This window comes from Hippocampus bargibanti, linkage group LG02 (genome assembly GCF_051943395.1).
Source record: "Hippocampus bargibanti isolate YZ-2025 linkage group LG02, ASM5194339v1, whole genome shotgun sequence".
Taxonomy (NCBI): Eukaryota; Metazoa; Chordata; class Actinopteri; order Syngnathiformes; family Syngnathidae; genus Hippocampus; species Hippocampus bargibanti.
The window spans coordinates 34,533,747-34,553,605 of NC_142735.1; the positions used below are offsets into that span (position 1 = coordinate 34,533,747).

At 37.4% G+C, this 19,859-nt stretch overlaps 1 protein-coding gene across 4 annotated transcripts in view; it reads right to left on the reverse strand.

Annotated features, from left to right (window-relative positions):
- Window positions 1–19,859, reverse strand: part of gria2b (glutamate receptor, ionotropic, AMPA 2b) — a 73,467-nt gene that overhangs the window by 46,210 nt on the left and 7,398 nt on the right. For all 4 annotated transcript variants that reach the window (XM_088991111.1, XM_088991113.1, XM_088991110.1 and 1 more), the window contains exon 3: window positions 6,241–6,480. In XM_088991111.1, coding sequence (XP_088847237.1) covers window positions 6,241–6,480 — 240 coding nt within the window. The remainder of the gene's footprint in view (window positions 1–6,240; window positions 6,481–19,859) is intronic.

The window sequence follows — 19,859 nt, forward strand, 5'->3', positions numbered from 1 at the left end:
AGAAAATGGCGACCAAGCTCCGCGTGAGGAATTAATCAGGCCGTTTCCACAGGCTGATAAATTCCTTCCATGGAGCTTGGTCGCCCTGTTCTGGCTCTTTTTGGTGCAACATGACGTTTTCAGACCAAACAAGTACAGAGAAATATATTGACGTGATGGAAGGACTGCTACAATGTGTCCTTTTTTTTTCGGTCAGGGGCGTTCCTTCAGTGACGTCACGTACGGACTCGTCACCAACTCAAAAACAAGACTTACGGAATATTCAGCGCGAGTCTTAAAAGGTAAAATATAGCTATATGCGGTGGAATCTTTGATCCCATTTTGCATCCTGGTCCTGCAATGCACAGACTAACGCATGTTGCACACTGCGCGTGCTAGCTTGTTGGCTTAGCGAAGGATTTAAAGCAGCGCTGCTATTTCCTCCATTTCACTTCACGCTAAACATGTGATGCATATACGTATCGACGGCATCTCTTCGGATGCCTGTCATGCCGTGAAACCCACCCCCAACATCTCCCATCGTCATTCAGCATCCCACTTAGCGCCTGTCCAAAAATAATAAATAATAAGTAATAGGTAATAGGTAATAGGAAATAGGTACAAGGTACTTGGCACTAGCTAGGCACTAGACACTAAATACTAGTGTCATACATAATAGTCATACATAATAAATAATAAATAATACATCATAAATCATAAATAATAAATAGTAAATAATAAATAATAAATAATAAATAATGAATAATGAATAATAAATAATAGGTACTAGGTACAAGTTACTAGGCACTAGACACTAAATAATAAATAATACATCATAAATCATAAATAATGGTACCAGGCACTAGATACTAAATACTAAGTCATAAATAATAAATAATGAATACTAAACAATAAATAATTAATAATTAGTAATTAATAATTAATAATTGATAATTAATAATAAGTAATGAATCATGTATGTTACCTAATAAATACTAAATAATAAATAATAATACATTTCATCTATAAGCACCTTTCAAAACTCTCAAGGTCACTTTACAGTCACAGGAGCCACACGCGCCAGCGTTCACTCAACCCGTAAGTCACTCAGATAGAAAGCTAGCTAGCTAGCTAATATATATGTAATAATAATAATAATAATAATAATAATAATAATAATAATAATAATAATAATAATAATACATTTCATTTATGTTCATTATAATATAGTGATACCTCATCTTACGAACTCAATTGGTTCCCATAAAGTGTGTGTAAGGCGAAAAGTTCGTCTGCCAAACATTTATTTCCCATCAGAAACCATTAAAAATGAGAATAATCCGTTCCCAGGTCCCCATAAAACCTAATTTTCGACTAAATAAGCCTTAAAACTACACAAAATATACCTTATTTTATGTATAATAAATGTGCTATTTTATCATAATTAAAGAAATAAACTCTACGGTATAATAAAGTCGTTTTATTGACCTTTGTGATGGTCGTTGATGTCGTTGCCTCTTGATGATATCCGAGTGAAACTACCATGCATTCTCAACAATAATACCCTCACTCACACTGTCCCCTGCGTGCTGCTTTTCATGAATCCAAATCAACAGAAGTTTTTCAACCTCTTCTATCGCCTGAGACCGTTGCTTAGACATCACAGAAACGCCCTTAGCCACACGTAGCAATGGTCGACTTAGCATACTGCTACTGGGACGCTAAATACATCTAAAAAAAAAAGGAAAATTCTATTCTCCCCCGCCACAAAATCTTGCTTTAAAACATGGCGCATGAAACCTACTGCTTACTGTATGATTGCGATAGGCGCCGATGGGGGCCGCGGTGCAAATACTTTGCCGTCGTACGGCTGTCTAATTAGGTCAGTGTGAACCTCTCGTTCCCATGCCAACCAATGTGTGGCACTATGAAGGAGGAAAGGGATGGAAGGGAGGGAGGTGGAGGACAGTGCTGGATGTCACTGAACAGGTGTGTGTGTGTGTGTGTGTGTGTGTGTGTGTGTGTGTGTGTGTGTGTGTGTGTGTGTGTGTCTATATGTGTGTCTGTGTGTGTGTGTGTGTGTGTGTGTGTGTGTGTCTGTGTGTGTGTGTGTGACTTGTCTTGTGAGGACCACTAACAGTTTATGGCACAGGTGTCAAAGTCAAGGCCCGCGGGCCAAATCCGGCCCGCCACATCATTTTTTTCGGCCCGCGAAAGCAAATCAAACTTGTTAAATTCCATGATGATTGCTAAAATCTGAGCCAAAATGTCATATTTTTGGATGTCAACCACATTAAAAGTCATTATTCTTGACTTCAGATTTGAAAACGAGTTATTCATTAATTTTCTGTGTGCTCTATATGTAATATTTGAAGGGATTTAAACATTCTAATGGGTTCCCCAAATTCATAACGGCCCTCGAGAGGAAATCATAACTACAATGTGGCCCGCGGCAAAAAATGACTTTGACACCCCTGCTGTAAAGGCTTCGAGAGGGTCTATATATGCATCTGTTAAAGTGTCACAAAGGTCCTCACAAATTCACCCAAAATGTTTTTTTTTGGTGTGTATTTTCATTTCACTTGGATACACATGCTTTTTACTCACTGTGCGTGTTTATGTGTGTGTGTGCGTGTGCGGTTAATGAAAGGAAAAAGTTCATACGACAAAAAGTAAAACAATATTATAACCAAATTCGCGACAGGGGTGAGGACACTTAAAGGACAACCGACACCATTTTTTTGTTTCCTAACTGACATCAGAAAAACGTTTTATCGCATCTAAAATACCCAAAACACGCAAGCTGATATTTTTAGTCAAATGCAAAACACCAATTAAAAATGAGTTAAAGTGTCCCAAAACTACTTGAGTAGTTTCAGAAGGTCCCGCCCCCTTTTTCGAGACGTCACGCGGCTAGGACATCTTGCCTTGCTCTAGAATCAAAACAATGGCTTCAGATTCGGAGAACATGCTTTCTTGTTACTCATCCAGTTATTAATATGGTTCAAATACAGTAAAGTCTCGTTATATCGATATCGGATATATCGATAGTCCCGGTTATATCGATACTATTTCTATGCACGCACGGACAAAATTACATGCAAACAGGGTCGCATATATCGATAGTCCCGGTTATATCGATATTTTTTCGGACTTCCTTGAATATCGATATAACGAGACTTTACTGTAGTTCTGAAGAGGAAAGCATAAATGTTTGACATCGATTAAAGAAGTTTTCCATATCAATTCGAGCCGTCTGGACTCCAATGTAGCGTCCCAGAAAATGCACAAGATGGCGCCCAAGCTCTGTTGGAAATGGGCTGATTTGTCCGCTGGGAATTTGGGTCAACTAGTATCAAATAGTAGTCTTGGTGCAACACACGATTGACCATTGCGTTATTTTTGTTTTTTTCCTTCTAATTTCACCATCAACATGGTGTTTTCCGATGAAAAAAAAGTACCCAAAATGCATTGTGTGTCGCTTTCTCGGTTCAGGGGCGTTGCCTCCGTGACGTCACTTCAGGAATCGTCATCAATTTGAAAACAAGACTTCATGAATATTCAGCGGCGGTCTTAAAAGGTAAAATATAACTAACTATATGCGGTGGATTCTTTGTAAAATACGCTCAGTAGAAGTGATTTGAAGTGATTTTAAAAATTATGGACACAACTTGTCCGTCGGTTGTCCTTTAAAAGCCAAAATGGCCCATTTCCCGCGTCTTCCCTTTTTTTCTCCACTTTCTAAACTAAATACGCTAAGCAAATTTCCTATGATGATGATGATGATGATAAATGTGGAGGGAGGTTCCTCCCTTCCCCTCCACTGCATGTCAGTCACAACTGTCATACACGTCCAATTATGTGACATAAAATGTGCACGTACGTGCACGCACACACACTAAACAAATTCAAATACGTGTTGCGGATGATTGTATGTGACGAGTACTCTTTCATTATATGCACCTGGGGGTCGGTCCAGTACAGAAGCACACATGGGGGTGGGAGGTGGCAAACACTGAAGACTTGAGGACATTTTGGGCACTCTGACAAGTTGCAAATAGCATCTTAGAGTAATCTTGGAATGTATTAAAATAGAATGAATAGGCGCGCAAAGAAAATAATAGGAGAGAATATTGCGTTGTATTATTTTTAATTGAGAGTATTATATATCAGAAGAATCATTAGCGTTTTCCTTCCACACCGATGATTGACAGAGGTGTACATATAGCTATCTGGTTAGCTATCTACAGGCTACCTATGTAGCAAGCTATCAAGCTAGCGATTTAACTTGTGAGGTGACCTTGAAAGTTTTGAAAAGCGCTTGGAAATGAAATGTATTATTATTATTATTATTATTATTATTAGTAGTAGTAGTAGTAGTATCATTATTATTATTATCATTATTATTATTATTATCATTAGCAATAACATTATTACTATTATCATTATTATTATTATTATTATTAGCATTAATATTATTATCATTATTATCATTAGCATTAACATTAGCATTAACATTATTATTATTATTATTATTATTATCATTAACATTATTACTATTATTATTATCATTATTATTATTATTATCATTAGCATTAACATTATTATTATTATCATTATTATTATCATCATTATTATCATTAGCATTACCATTATTATTATTATTATTATTATTATTATTATTATTATTATTATTACTATTATTATTAGCAATAACATTATTACTATTATCATTATTATTATTATTATTAGCATTATCATTAATATTATTATCATTATTATTATCATTATTATCATTAGCATTAACATTATTATTATTATTATTATTATTATTATTATTACTATTGTTATCATTAGCATTAACATTATTACTATTATTATTATTATTAACATTATTATTATCATTATTATTATTATCATTATTATCATTATCATTAGCATTACCATTATTATTATTATTATCATTATCATTATTATTATTATTATTATTATTATTACTATTGTTATTAGCAATAACATTATTACTATTATCATTATTATTATTATTATTATTATTAGCATTACTATTATTATCATCATTATTATTATCATTATTATCATTAGCATTAACATTATTATTATTATTATTATTACTATTATTATCATTAGCATTAACATTATTATTATTATTATTAACATTATTATTATCATTATTATTATTATTATTATTATCATTATTATTATTATTATCATTATTATCATTATTATTATCATCATTATTATCATTAGCATTAACATTATTATTATTATTACTATTATTATTATGTATCTTTAAGCTAGCTAGTTTTCTATCCATTTGAGTTACTTCCGGGTTGAGTGAACGATGCCTTGTGTTGCTGCCACTGCTCACCCACAGAAAAATGTATTATTATTATTATTGCATTTTTTAAAATATTCATACTGTATACAGACGCTCGCCATGTTCTAAACGAGTTGTTACGAACGGTCGTTGTTCGTAAGTTGCTTCAGTGCAATATTTGTATGGAATAAGGCTTATATGAGTATGTTAATATAAATATGTCTAAAGCTTGTATAAGTAATCTGTCTTGGTTTGTACTGAAAATTAAATAAACATTTCATAAAATATATGCTCAATAAAGATACAGTGATACCTTGGCATACGAAGTCAATTGGTTCCCAGACAGTGTGTAAGGCGAAAAGTGTGTATCCCAAAAAATAATTTCCCATAGGAAACCATTAAAATGAGCATAATCCGTTCCCAGGTCCCCATAAAACCTAATTTTCTACTTTCTAAAAGCCTTAAAACTACACCAAATATACCTCATTTTATGTATAATAAATGTGTTATGGTAGTATAATTAAAGAAATAAACTGCACTGTATAATAAAGTCATTTTATTTACCTTTGTGGTGGTTGTTGATGGCTTGATGGAATGGAGTGGCCGCTTTCATCAGCATTAAACACTTGATGAGGAACGTAACTTTCTACTTTCACCATCTTCAGGAATAATCCCTTGTAGGTGCTTTCTCTGCTATAATTTTGCCTTGTTCCTCATCAATTGTGTTCTCTTTAGCTGGGTCGATAGCTTTTTGCATCAAGTGTACAGATGGCTTGTGCGGGTTATTTGTTGAGCCTGATTGATGGGATATTTTAACCTTGCAGTCTACACTCTGCATTTGAACTATGAAAGTTGAAACTCTCACTGTCGTCTGTAATGTTTAAGCCACCTTTGAAGAAAGAAAACATTCATGGCGTACTGACCTCGATCGCTGTCATAGAGGTAAGCGAACTTGTCCCACTTGTAGTACTCGATGAGGCTGAGCAACGGCCCCTTAATATCGGGCCTCATCTGGATGATAAACTGCTGGTTGCCGTCCAACGGGAAACTGGGCGTGATGAATGACACGTGTAGCGTACCGCAGAACGACGTGATGGTGTTCACCGACTTTTTGTCGTAGAATCCGAAAATGGCGTAGACGCCCCTGGAGAACTGCGAGCAGACTGCAATGAGAGACAAAACCAAGCGTTAATGGTTGGTTGTTTTACATCCGTTAGCGGGCCTTAGGGGGGACGTGAGCGGCTTGTTCGGAGCGTCTGCTGGTTGATTAATTGATTTCCGTCTTTTAACTACAGCGGGGGGAGTGTTTGTATTGAAGATGATGTACGGTAGAGAGAGTCGCAATGAGCCTGTTGAATTTTAGAATGTTCGATTACACGACAAAGCAGCAGAGGTACTTTCGTACCTGTCAACCTGCGAGACACTGTGACCTTAGTTACGGCTCAATGTTTCCTTATCAATGAAAAGGGTTTCTTCTCATCCGAGAAGCTTCATCAGCGAACTAAAATTTGCTCTGGTGCCAGACCTCTGCTTTGATAGGTCCCTGCTCTAAGGTTGGGGGGGGTCAGAGGACTATTCCCTGAAGCTAAACTGCTTGCTTCTTTTGTCTTGACTGATTATGGTTATCTATCTATCTATCTATCTATCTATCTATCTATCTATCTATCTATCTATCTATCTATCTATCTATCTATCTATCTATCTATCTATCTATCTACCTATCTATCTACCTAGCAATCTACCTAGCAATCTACCTAGCAAACTACTTAGCTATCAAATTATCTATCTATCTATCTATCTATCTATCTATCTATCTATCTATCTATCTATCTATCTAGCAATCTACCTAGCAATCTACCTAGCAATCTACCTAGCAAACTACTTAGCTATCAAATTATCTATCTATCTATCTATCTATCTATCTATCTATCTATCTATCTATCTATCTATCTATCTATCTATCTATCTATCTATCTATCTATCTATCTATCTATCTAGCTAGCTAGCAAACTACCTAGCTATCAAATTATCTATCGGTCTCTTTTTCTGTCCGTCTAGCTAATAAACTAGCTAATAATCTATCTATATATATATCTATCTGTCTCTCTGTCTCGCTAGCAATCTAGCTATCTAGCTAGCAAACTACCTATCAAATTATCTATCTCTCTTTTTCTGTCCGTCTAGCTAACAAACTAGCTAATAATCTATCTCTCGTTTTCTGTCCGTCTAGCTAACAAACTAGCTAATAACCTATCTATCTATCTATCTATCTATCTATCTATCTATCTATCTATCTATCTATCTATCTAGCAATCTAGTTAGCAAACTAGCTAGCTATCGAATTATCTATCGGTCTCTTTTTCTGTCCGTCTAGCTAATAAACTAGCTAATAATCTATCTATATATATCTATCTGTCTCTCTGTCTCGCTAGCAATCTAGCTATCTAGCTAGCAAACTACCTATCAAATTATCTATCTCTCTTTTTCTGTCCGTCTAGCTAACAAACTAGCCAATAATCTATCTATCTATCTATCTATCTATCTATCTATCTATCTATCTAGCAATCTAGTTAGCAAACTACCTAGCTATCAAATTATCTATCGGTCTCTTTTTCTGTCCGTCTAGCTAATAAACTAGCTAATAATCTATCTATATATATCTATCTGTCTCGCTAGCAATCTAGCTATCTAGCTAGCAAACTACCTATCAAATTATCTATCTCTCTTTTTCTGTCCATCTAGCTAACAAACTAGCTAATAATCTATCTATCTATCTATCTATCTATCTATCTATCTATCTATCTAGCAATCTAGCAACAAACTACCTAGCTATCAAATTATCTATTGGTCTCTTTTTCTGTCCGTCTAGCTAATAAACTAGCTAATAATCTATCTATATATATATCTATCTGTCTCGCTAGCAATCTAGCTAGCAAACTACCTATCTATCAAATTATCTATCTCTCTTTTTCTGTCCGTCTAGCTAACAAACTAGCTAATAATCTATCTATCTATCTATCTATCTATCTATCTATCTATCTATCTATCTATCTAGCTAGCAAACTACCTAGCTATCAAATTATCTATCGGTCTCTTTTTCTGTCCGTCTAGCTAATAAACTAGCTAATAATCTATCTATATATATATCTATATGTCTCTCTGTCTCGCTAGCAATCTAGCTATCTAGCTAGCAAACTACCTAGCTATCAAATTATCTATCTCTCTTTTTCTGTCCGTCTAGCTAACAAACTAGCTAATAATCTATCTATCTATCTATCTATCTATCTATCTATCTGTCTAGCTAGCAAACTACCTAGCTATCAAATTATCTATCGGTCTCTTTTTCTGTCCGTCTAGCTAATAAACTAGCTAATAACCTACCTACCTACATATCTATCTATCTATCTATCTATCTATCTATCTATCTATCTATCTATCTATCTATCTATCTATCTATCTATCTATCTATCTATCTATCTATCTATCTAGCTAGCAAACTACCTAGCTATCAAATTATCTATCGGTCTCTTTTTCTGTCCGTCTAGCTAATAAACTAGCTAATAACCTACCTACCTACATATCTATCTATCTATCTATCTATCTATCGAGCTAGTTAGCTACCTACGTACATCGAGCCAATCGACCACATTAATTCATTCACTGCCATTCACAAATTTGCTAGCTAGCTAGTTAGCTAGCAGTTAGCTATCTATCTATCTCGCTCTCTACTTAGCTAGCTATCTATTATCTAGCTATCAAGCTAACTATCTATTAACTAGCTGTTAGCTAGCTAGCTAGCTAGCTAGCTTTCTATCTATTTGAATTATTTCCGGGTTGAGTGAACGCGTGTGTGAATGGAGACCGAGGATAATATAAGGACAGAGCGCCAATGGTGGATGGGTCCCCAGGTCGCGGACTGAGCGGCAAAATGGCAAAATGGGGTAACGTGCCCACTTTTGGGGTTTACAATAACAAAAAAATAGCAGCGACCCTGAGCGACATCTCTTCGCTCGCTGCATAATGAATGTTAAATGGCGAGAAAAGCCACTTTGGCCAATGCGCCGTGGCATGGCTCGTAAATTATACAAGGGGATGGAAGGGGGGGGGGGGGTGTAGAATTTTGCAAAGTCAATAGAATGAAGTTGTAGCGCAAATGGCGGGAATGAAAATGCAGATTACATGCGGCGTACTTGCTTTCAAAGCAAGACCGAAAAGGCTTTCGAATTGGTGACATAAATATTAACATTGAAGCGCTGCTAAATAATAATGCAACAAAAAGCTCTGGGGCGATTGTGCTCTTTTGCGTATGTGGAAATGTCGCGGCTTGGAATTGAAGCAGATTTACGGTACGTGGGATAGGAGATGCGAGACAATCTATTTACATCGATGGATGCTTCCGCTTTGTGTTTGATTTCAACATTTAGCTCGTAGCAGACATGCACATTTCACCATGACGTCCCTGAACCACTGGTGAAAAGGACGCCTTGATACTCTCCTCTTTCATCGAGAACTGCTTTATACAAGAAAGAGGGTGAAGAAAGTGTTTTAGATTGAATGACTGTCTGTGTTACTTAGTTTTGTTGTTGTTTTGACTATTTGGTATTTGGTTTTTCTACTTCTTCCTTTCCTCTTCCTTGCAGAACTTTGCTGCTGTGAAATGTAAATTTCGCCACTGAGAGACTGATAAGCCAATAAAAAAAAATACAGACAAATAATAATCATCATCATCATAACACTAATCATAACAGTAATAATAATAGTAATAATAATAATACATTTAATTTCTAACTGCCTTTCAAAACTCTCAAGGTCTCTTTACAGTCACATGATCACTTTTTCACTGGGTGAGCAGCGGCAGCCACATGCGCCAGTGTTCACTCAACCCGGAATCACTCAAATAGATGGAAAGTTAGCTAGCTATCTAACAGATAACTAATAGCTGGCTAGCTTGCTAGTTAGATAGCGAATAGATAGCAAATAGATAGCTAGCTAGGTAGCCAGCCAGATAATTGGATAGTGAATAGATAGCAAATAGCTAGCTAGCAAGATAGCCAGCTAGCTAGTTAGATAGTGAATAGATAGCAACTAAATAGCTAGCTAGGTAGCCAGCTAGCTAGTTAGATAGTGGATAGATAGCAAATAGATATCTAGCTAGGTAGCCAGCTAGATAGTTAGATAGTGAATACATAGCAAATAGATAGCTAGCCAGGTAGCCAGCAAGCTAGTTAGATAGCGAATAGATAGTAAATAGCTAGCCAGCTAGTTTGATAGCGAATATATACCAAATAGCTAGCTGGCTAGGTAGCCAGCTAGCTAGTTAGATAGTAAATAGATAGCAAATACATAGCTAGCTAGGTAGATCGCTAGCTAGTTAGATAGCGGATAGATAGCAAATAGATAGCTAGCTAGGTAGCCAGCTGGCTAATTAGACAGAGAATAGATAGTGAATAGCTAGCCAGCTAGTTAGATAGCAAATAGATAGCAATTAGCTAGCTGGCTAGGCAGCCAGCTGGATAGTTAGATAGTGAATAGATAGCAAATAGATAGCTAGCTAGGTAGCCAGCAAGCTAGTTAGATAGCGAATAGATAGCAAATAGCTAGCCAGCTAGTTTGATAGCGAATATATAGCAAATAGCTAGCTGGCTAGGTAGCCAGCTAGCTAGTGAGATAGTAAATAGATAGCAAATACATCAGAATCAGAATCAGAATCATCTTTATTGCCAAGTATGTAGAACACACAAGGAATTTGTTTCCGGTAGAACACGCTGCACTAGTATCGTTGTCAAAAAAAAACTGCTAAGTGGCACTATACAGTTCCATTTTGGCTACTGTTGAAAGAGTTAATGGCTTGGGGGAAGAAGCTGTTTAAATGCTAGCTAGCTAGCTAGGTAGACCGCTAGCTAGTTAGATAGTGAATAGATAGCAAATAGATAGATAGCTAGGTAGCCAGCTAGCTAATTACACAGCGAATAGATAGCAAATAGCTAGCCAGCTAGTTAGATAGCAAATAGCTAGCTAGCTACCCATCTAGCTAGCTAGATAGTGAATAGATAACAAATAGATATATAGCTAGGTAGCCAGTGAAGAGATAGCAAATAGCTAGGTAGCTAGTTAGATAGTGAATAGATAGCAAATAGCTAGCTGGCTACCTAGCCAGCTAGCTAGTTATCTAGAAAATAGATAGATATCTAGGTAGCTAGCCAGGTAGCCAGCTAGGCAAATGTTGGGACAGATTAAATAATAAATATGCAAAAATTTACTGATTATCCATGCTGTTAATTTGTCGCCCTGCTGCAACCACAAAATAAAAAAAAAAGTTATTTTTCACTTTTTGCAGCTAAAAACGTTCCCTAAATGTATTTCGTAGAGGGGAGACAAGTCAATCTGGCGCAGTAAAGAAGCTGACGACGGTTAATCGCCGGTTGGCAGAAAGAGTGAAGGATTGTGGGAAAAAGCCATTATGTCTTTGTCACATGTGACTGCCTCTCAATGAATCCGACTCACAAATTCCTCTTTGCACACTCACAACAACTCAATGATGATTATTTCTCAAGTCCAAAAGCAAAATGTTTGATTGCTCCATTCAATAAATACAACCTTGGCTTTTTCATCGCAATAAACAGAAAAACACACACAAAAAAAATCTTCATTGGGGGTGCCTTAGCTTACGAACTTAATTGGTTACCAGACAGAGTGTGTAAGGCGAAAAGTGTGTATCCCAAAAATTAATTTCCCATAGGAAACCATTAAAATGAGAATAATCCGTTCCCAGGTCCTCATAAAATATAATTGTCTAATTTTCTCAGCCTTAAAACGACAAAAAATATACCTTAATTGATGTATAATAAATGTGCTATCGGATTATAATTAAAGAAATAAACTGTACAGTATAATAAAGTTGTTTTATTGACCTTTGTGATGGTCCTTGATGGCTTGATGGAATGGAGTGGCCGCTTTCATCAGCATTAAAAACTTGATGAGGAACGTAACCTTCTTCTTACACCATCTTGAGGAATGGTATCCCTTATTTTCTCTGTGATAATTTTATCTAGTTCCTCATCAATTGTGTTCTGTTTAGCTGGGTTGATAGCTTTTTGCATCAATTGTACAGCTGGCTTGTGCGGGTTGTTTGTTGAGCCTGATTGATGGGATATTTTAACCTTGCAGTCCACACTCTGCCTTTGAACTATCAAAGTTGAAACTCTCTCACTGTCGTCTGCCTGTCTGTCTCTTTAATGTTTAAACTACCTCCCCAAAACAGCTGCGTTCTTGACCAATCATGTGGCTTTAACTAAAGACTGGGGGCGGGGAATAGAGGACAAAAACAATCGGCTGCCATTTTTTTCATTGTGGCAGCGCGTTGTGTTTCCCGAAAAATAGTTCATATGCCAAGGTAAAATTTTCATAAATTTAACGTTCGTAAACCAAAAAGTTTGTAAGCCAAAGGGGTTCGTAAACCGAGGTATATGGAATGGATACACTATTCATTGGGGGTGCGCCTTTTACACCGGAAAATACGGTATACACATTGTGTTCCGCTGCCTCTTCGGGACAGACAAATGGACATACAACCTCACGCCTTGTCACCTTGCGAGAAGGTGAAAAGTGTGAAAGTAATTTCGCCGTTCCAATTAGCCGACCTGCTTTTCGCCGGCGAGACACTAAAAGGGCTACATCGTCTGCTTTTTTTGACACTGTTATTTATGCGTAATCAAAGATTCCATTTGCATAAATGATCGTGAATCAGTCAAGTCACCTTTGCCTCATTTCAAAGGAGATTTTGTCCAAGGAGATTGTTATTGATTTGTGTGCGAAGGGAAATTTGGAATCAGAAAGCTTCAGAAATTTCGCAACCTCATGAGAATTTAGTAGGAAACACAATTTAGTCTTTTCATGGTCATTATTTGTAACATTTCAGAGGCTTTGAGAGACAATGTGCATCGTCTTTGTCTTAGAGTCAAACCACTTGCAAGAATTAAACAGATTTTTTTTACCCTCCGGAATATTTTATTAGTGTAGCATAGCATAGCATGGCAAAGCATAGCATAGCATAGCATGGCATAGCATAGCATAGCATAGCATGGCATGGCATGGCATAGGATAGCATGGCAAAGCATAGCATAGCATAGCATAGCATAGCATAGCATAGCATAGCATAATAATTATAATAATAATAATAATACAGTAAAGTCTCGTTATATCGATATTCAAGGGAGTCCGAAAAAATATCGATATAACCGGGACTATCGATATATCCGATATCGATATAACGAGACTTTACTGTAATAATAATACATTTAATTTCTAAGCGCCTTTCAAAGCTCTCAAGGACACTTTACAGTCACTGGATTTTTTTTGGTGTGCGGGTGAGCAGCGGCAGCCATTCGCGCCTATCCTATCCTACACCACACCACACGACATTATCTTATCTTATCTTATTACAGGAAATGTATACAAAATATGCCTGTTGCAAGGGAAATAAAAATTATTGTCTGTTTTAATAAATAAATAAATAAATAAATAAATACATAAATGAATGAATTGTACAAAAGAAAAAGTCAAATCTTACAATAATTTTGTTGAATTACGGTCTTGGAATATAGTCAAAATTGTAAACTTTAGCGCAAAGTGGAAACGGAAATACCATAGCGCATTTATTATACGTACAATAAAGTATATTTTGTGTAGTTTTAAGGCTTAGAAAATTAGAAAGTAGAAAATTGACGGATTATTCTCATTTTAATGGTTTTCTATGGGAAATTAATTTTTGGGATACACACTTTTTTCCTTACACACTCTGTCTGGGAACCAATTAAATTCGTAAGCCAAGGTATCACTGTACTAGACGTCTTCTTTCAACCTCAGCGAAGACCACGTTGACATTAGCCATTATCACCTTCACGTGTCTTGCAAAATCATCTGGAATTCCATGACGACACTAAAATGCGTCCCCTGCTGTAAAACCCTTTTTTTCTGTCTGGATTAGAGAAGCTCTTGTTACCATGGTGACTACCCACCCATACACAACCCCAACATCCACCACCAAAGGACGCCTACATGAATCGACCTCATTTAGCTTTTGTGGATGGAGTGATACAAACGGACACTGTGCGGTGCAAAATGATGAATCAGCACACACATACATATAGCCGCATCACCATGGCAACAAGACTCCGGGACTTTTAACTCGTTCACCGCCCTTTCCGAATGTATTCGGGAATTGGAAATATGACGTAGAGCACCATTCTCGAATTTGTTCGTTTTTTTTTTTTTCTTGTTTAGGTGCTGATAAAGAGCTGGCCAGACCTGCGGCAACATTCCGCAAAGGGGGTAGCATTGCTCTTTTTTCCATGTTAGCGCTTTGTTGTGAATCATTTTTAATCCGTTCCAACACCCTGAATGTTTACCTTTTTAGTATTTTATACATTATTTTATGCATGAAATAGCACATTAAAATGCTGACCAACACATAAAAAGCAATGTATATCTCAGAAAATGATAGACATGAAGACACAAATAACAAACATAAATGTAACCCAGGCTAATCGTACGTTCGCATTATCGTAATTTTCCGTACGAAAGATTACGCTAACATGAACGTGTAAAAATTTAAAAAAAAGGATAAAGAAAAGAATTATGAATATGATTTCACAGCCTCCTTATTCTTTAGTATCGTACTGATCGTAGATTTCGCCATTCTGTATTCCCAAGCCAGATCAGACACTCGCACACCTCCTTCATATTTTGCGATTATTTCTTTCTTAAATGCAATAGTTGTACGCACTACTTTTCTTTTTTCACTTGTAGCAGCTTTGCTGCTTGCACTGACTTTCTTTGGAGGCATGATTAGGGGCTAAAACACTTCGTACAACTATATGAAACGCGAGAGCAAAACGCAGCACGTCCGCACGCGACAACAGTTGGTCACGAAGAGAGCGATCTACACCCACTACACCCACTCACGCGTGGTACCGGCGTTCGAACTCCGATTTTTGTTCGAAATACGAAGCAAGAATTTCTCGCATTTTTTTGTTCGGACTCCGATTTGTTCGAACTGTGAGTCGTTCGAAAACCAAGGTTCCGCTGTATATATATTAGCTAGCGAGCTATTTGAGTCAGGAAACATATTAGCTATCTAGCTTTCTATCTATTTGAGTTATTCGCGTGTGGCTGCCGCTGCTCACCCGCAGAAAAAAAATATCCTTTAGAAAAATGTATCCTTGCAACTAGCCAGACCACTCATAGATAGCTCTTACCGATGACTCTCTCATAACACCGTATTCCGATTTAGGTAGCTCATCCTAGAATGAAACAACGCATTTCTGGGATGTCGCCGGGGAACGTCGCCATGGCAACTATCGGCTATATTAAAAAGAGAAAGACTTGTGGGAAATGCGACTGGCGACCACACTGCCTTGATTTTATTTTTCTTTTCTTTCCTTGCGGCAGCTGCTTTCGACAAGAACACTGCAGCTCAGTTCTTGTCAAGTTCTACCGCCTACACCTCCCCTCCCCCGCCGTCGCCCCACTTCCTCCCCCGCCGTCGCCCCACTTCCTCCTCCTCTTCGTGGCCATCGCTCGCCTTTTGTGCACTGACCTGTTTCCTAGAGGCGTTCCGATGCCTTGCGACAAAGACTCCCTAAGCGACTTTATGTACTGCGCTACATAGCGCCCCCTAGCGGAACATCATTTTGATGCTTCTTTCGATTTGGAAGTCGAAAGATGTGGAAGAGATGCGGCGCCATGGCAACAATCTGAGTCATTTTGTCTCGCTCAAGCGACGCAATAGTGCGTCCTTCATAAGAACATCCATGTTTTGCTGCATGCACTGGCGGTAGGGGAAAGGTGGGGGTTCGTATTAGTCCACCAATTATCCCCCACCCACTCATAAAAAAAAAATTATGAACATTTTACCTTGGCATACAAACTATTTTTCGGGATACACACGGAGCTGCGTCAATGAGTGATGTGTCGTTTGCAAATGAGCTCGTTCTCCTAAAAGAAAATGGCAGCCGGTCCTCTATTCCCCGCCCTCAGTCTTCGGTTAAAGCCACGTGATTGGTCAAGAACACAGCAGTGAGGGGAGGTGGTTTAAACATTAAAGATACAGGCAGACGACAGAGAGAGAGTGAGAAAATGGATAGAAAACAGTGAAATTTGGACTCATTTCAACTTTGATAGTTCAAAGGCAGAGTGTAGACTGCAAGGTTAAAATATCCCAAGGTTAAAATATGTACACTTGATGCAAAAAGCTATCAACCCAGCTAAACAGAACACAATTGATGAGGAACTAGGTAAAATTATGGCAGAGAAATCACCTACAATTCCTCAAGATGGTGAAAGAAGAAGGTTACGTTTCTTATCAAGTGTTTAATGCAGAGGAAACCAGCTACTCCATTCCATCAAGCCATCAACGACCATCACAAAGGTAAATAAAATGACTTTATTACACAGTACAGTTTATTTCTTTAATTATAATAGCATAGCACATTTATGATCCATAAAATAAGGTATATTTTGTGTAGTTTTACACCTTAGAAAAATAGAACATTTTGTTTTATGGGGACCTGGAAACGGATTATTCTCATTTTAATGGTTTCCTATGGGATATTAATTTTTGGGATACACACGTTTTGCCTTACACACTCTGTCTATGAACTAATTAAGTTCGTAAAGCAAGGTATCACTGTATTGTCCTGCCTTAGTATGGGGTCTACGACTGGCCTCATTGCCCCATTTGCTCTGGTATCACCTCATCAACATAATTAAGCCTATGTTGCCTAAGAAGTCTATTGTACAAACCAAAGTGAACCTCACCCCACCATGGCGATTTAGTGAAGGGTTTTGCTGTTTTATGAAAATAGCTTCTTTTACTCAACCTTTCAAAGCATCGATTTTCTTTCGCTAACATTTTAACCTTACTGTCGTCAAATGAGTGGTTGCTAGCTTTTAGCTGCATAAGTACTGCCCACTAGTATTATCCCTACGATGTTGATAGTGTTTTTTTTTGAGAATTTGTTTAGTCTCCCCAATGTATAGCTCTTTACAATTTTCATTCTTACAACGTATTGAAAAAAACTACATTACTTTGTTTTTCATTTGGCAGCCTATCTTTTGGATGCACTAATTATTCCTTTTCATCGATGGAACACTCCTGTACGACTGAGAGCTTACACAGACCCACCCTATATAAATAAATTAATTAAACAACATTTTGGATTAATATGACATTTTTCGCCTAGCATCAAACGCTAAGCGTGTGGACGCAACGATCGAACCAATCGATCCCGCTACCCGAATAACGGCTACTCCCTGTCATAAAAACGTAAACGTACGCTACATGACCTTTATCGGAAAATACCAAAAACGGACACGGTGTGTCCTAATGATCTCACAACAAAACGGACAAGCTAACGCCATGCATACGAAGGAGGGTGTTGCCCTGGCAACACAAGTGAAATGACTGCGTTGCTCCTCTCAGTTCAATGGTTAGCGCTAGCTTTAAAAACGTTTCTACTCCAAGAGTTGCTAATTAAAATAAAACACTAGGAAGCTTTGTTACTAACACTGTAATGAGGACTGCTTTTGCTAGTAAAAAGTGCGCTGAATTAACTCAATAATCACCCCCATGCTGAATATCTCCAAAAGAATTGATGTCGTGGCTGTATTGCTAATGTTAGCGCAAATTAGCATTAGCTAAGAAGCTCTCGAGCATTAACACAATAACCATCCCCATGCTGAATCTCTCCAAAACAATTGAGGTGGTGGTTGTATTGTATCTATTAGCTATCTAGCTAACTTTCTATCTATTTGAGTTACTTCCGGGTTGAGTGAACGCTGGTGCGTGTGGCTGCCGCTGCTCACCCGCGGAAAAAATATCCTCTGACTGTAAAGTATCCTTGAGAATTTTGAAAGGCGCTTATAAATCAAATGAATTATTATTAATACTGTATCTATTAGCTATCTAGCTAACTTTCTATCTATTTGAGTTACTTCCGGGTTGAGTGAACGCTGGTGCGTGTGGCTGCCGCTGCTGACCCGCAGAAAAAAATATCCTGTGACTGTAAAGTGTCCTAGAGATTTTTGAAAGGTGCTTATAAATGAAATGTATTATTATTATTACTGTATCTATTCGCTAGATAGCGAGCTTTCTATCTATTTGAGTTACTTCCGGGTTGAGTGAACGCTGGTGCGTGTGGCTGCCGCTGCTCACCCGCAGAAAAAATATCCTGTGACTGTAAACACTGTACTGAATGTTTATGTAGTCCTAAAACTCAATATAATAATAATAATAATAATAATAATAATAAAAATAATAATAATAAATTTCATTTGTAAGCGCCTTTCAAAACTCTCAAGGTCAAGGTCCTCAGTCACAGTATAATTTTTTTCTGTGGGTGAGCAGCGGCAGCCAAACGCGCCAGCGTTCACTCAACAAGGAAGTAACTCAAATAGATAGAAAGCTAGCCAGCTAGCTAATAGATAGCCAATAACCAGCAAGCTATATGGTTAGCCAGCTAGCTAGATAGCTAATAGATAGCCAGTCAGCTAGACAATATAAATAGCTAAAGATCTTTTTAGCTAGCTTTTGTAGCGCTAGCTAGCTAGCTATCTCTATCTATGCATTTATCTATGTATTTATTTAATTACAGTAGTGAAATTGGCTTTTTTTGCTGTGTCAAATTTAGAAAACATTTTTGCGACATTTTTTAATATGTGAACATGAACGACATATTCTGTCGGTCCTGGAATTTGAGTGACGATGACAAAAACCCTGGCACTGGAACGGACACATTTTTGCACATCTGGCAGTGAATGAGTTAAATTCTGCATTCTATGGCGATTAAAAAAAAAAAGTTTCCATTGTCTGCCAAGTGAACTGTACGGTAGACCTCAAGTCTCATGGAGTATATTTGACCTCTGAACCTTGACGTTTATATGCTCCATTTGTTCATGGCCTTCAACTCACTGTGACACATCATTGCATGTCACGCATGACATCAAGATATCAATGACAATGAACATAAATGACACACTGGCTGCGGTACGAAGCAAAGTCAAAAGTGCAAGTCATCCACTTGAGCTATCTAGCCGGCTAACTAGCGAGCTATCTATTAGATCGCTAGCTGGCGATCAAGCTAGCTATATACAGTAAAGTCTCGTTATATCGATATCGGATATATCGATAGTCCCGGTTATATCGATATTTTTTCGGACTCCCTTGAATATCGATATAACGAGACTTTACTGTATTTGCTATCGATAAGCTATCTATAAGATAGCGAGCTAACTATTTCTCAGTAATCTATTATCAAGCTAGCTAACTTTCTATCTACTTGAGTGAACGCTGGCGCATGTGGCTGCCACTGCTCACCCACAGAAAAACGTATCATGTGACTTTATAGATGTACTGTAATAGATCACGTTAGCTAGCTAGCTAATAGATAACTAATAGCTGGCCAGCTTGTTAGTTAGACAGCTAATAGATCTCAAAAAGATAGCAAGTAGCTAGCTAGCTAGGTAGCCAGCAACGGTGACCCCG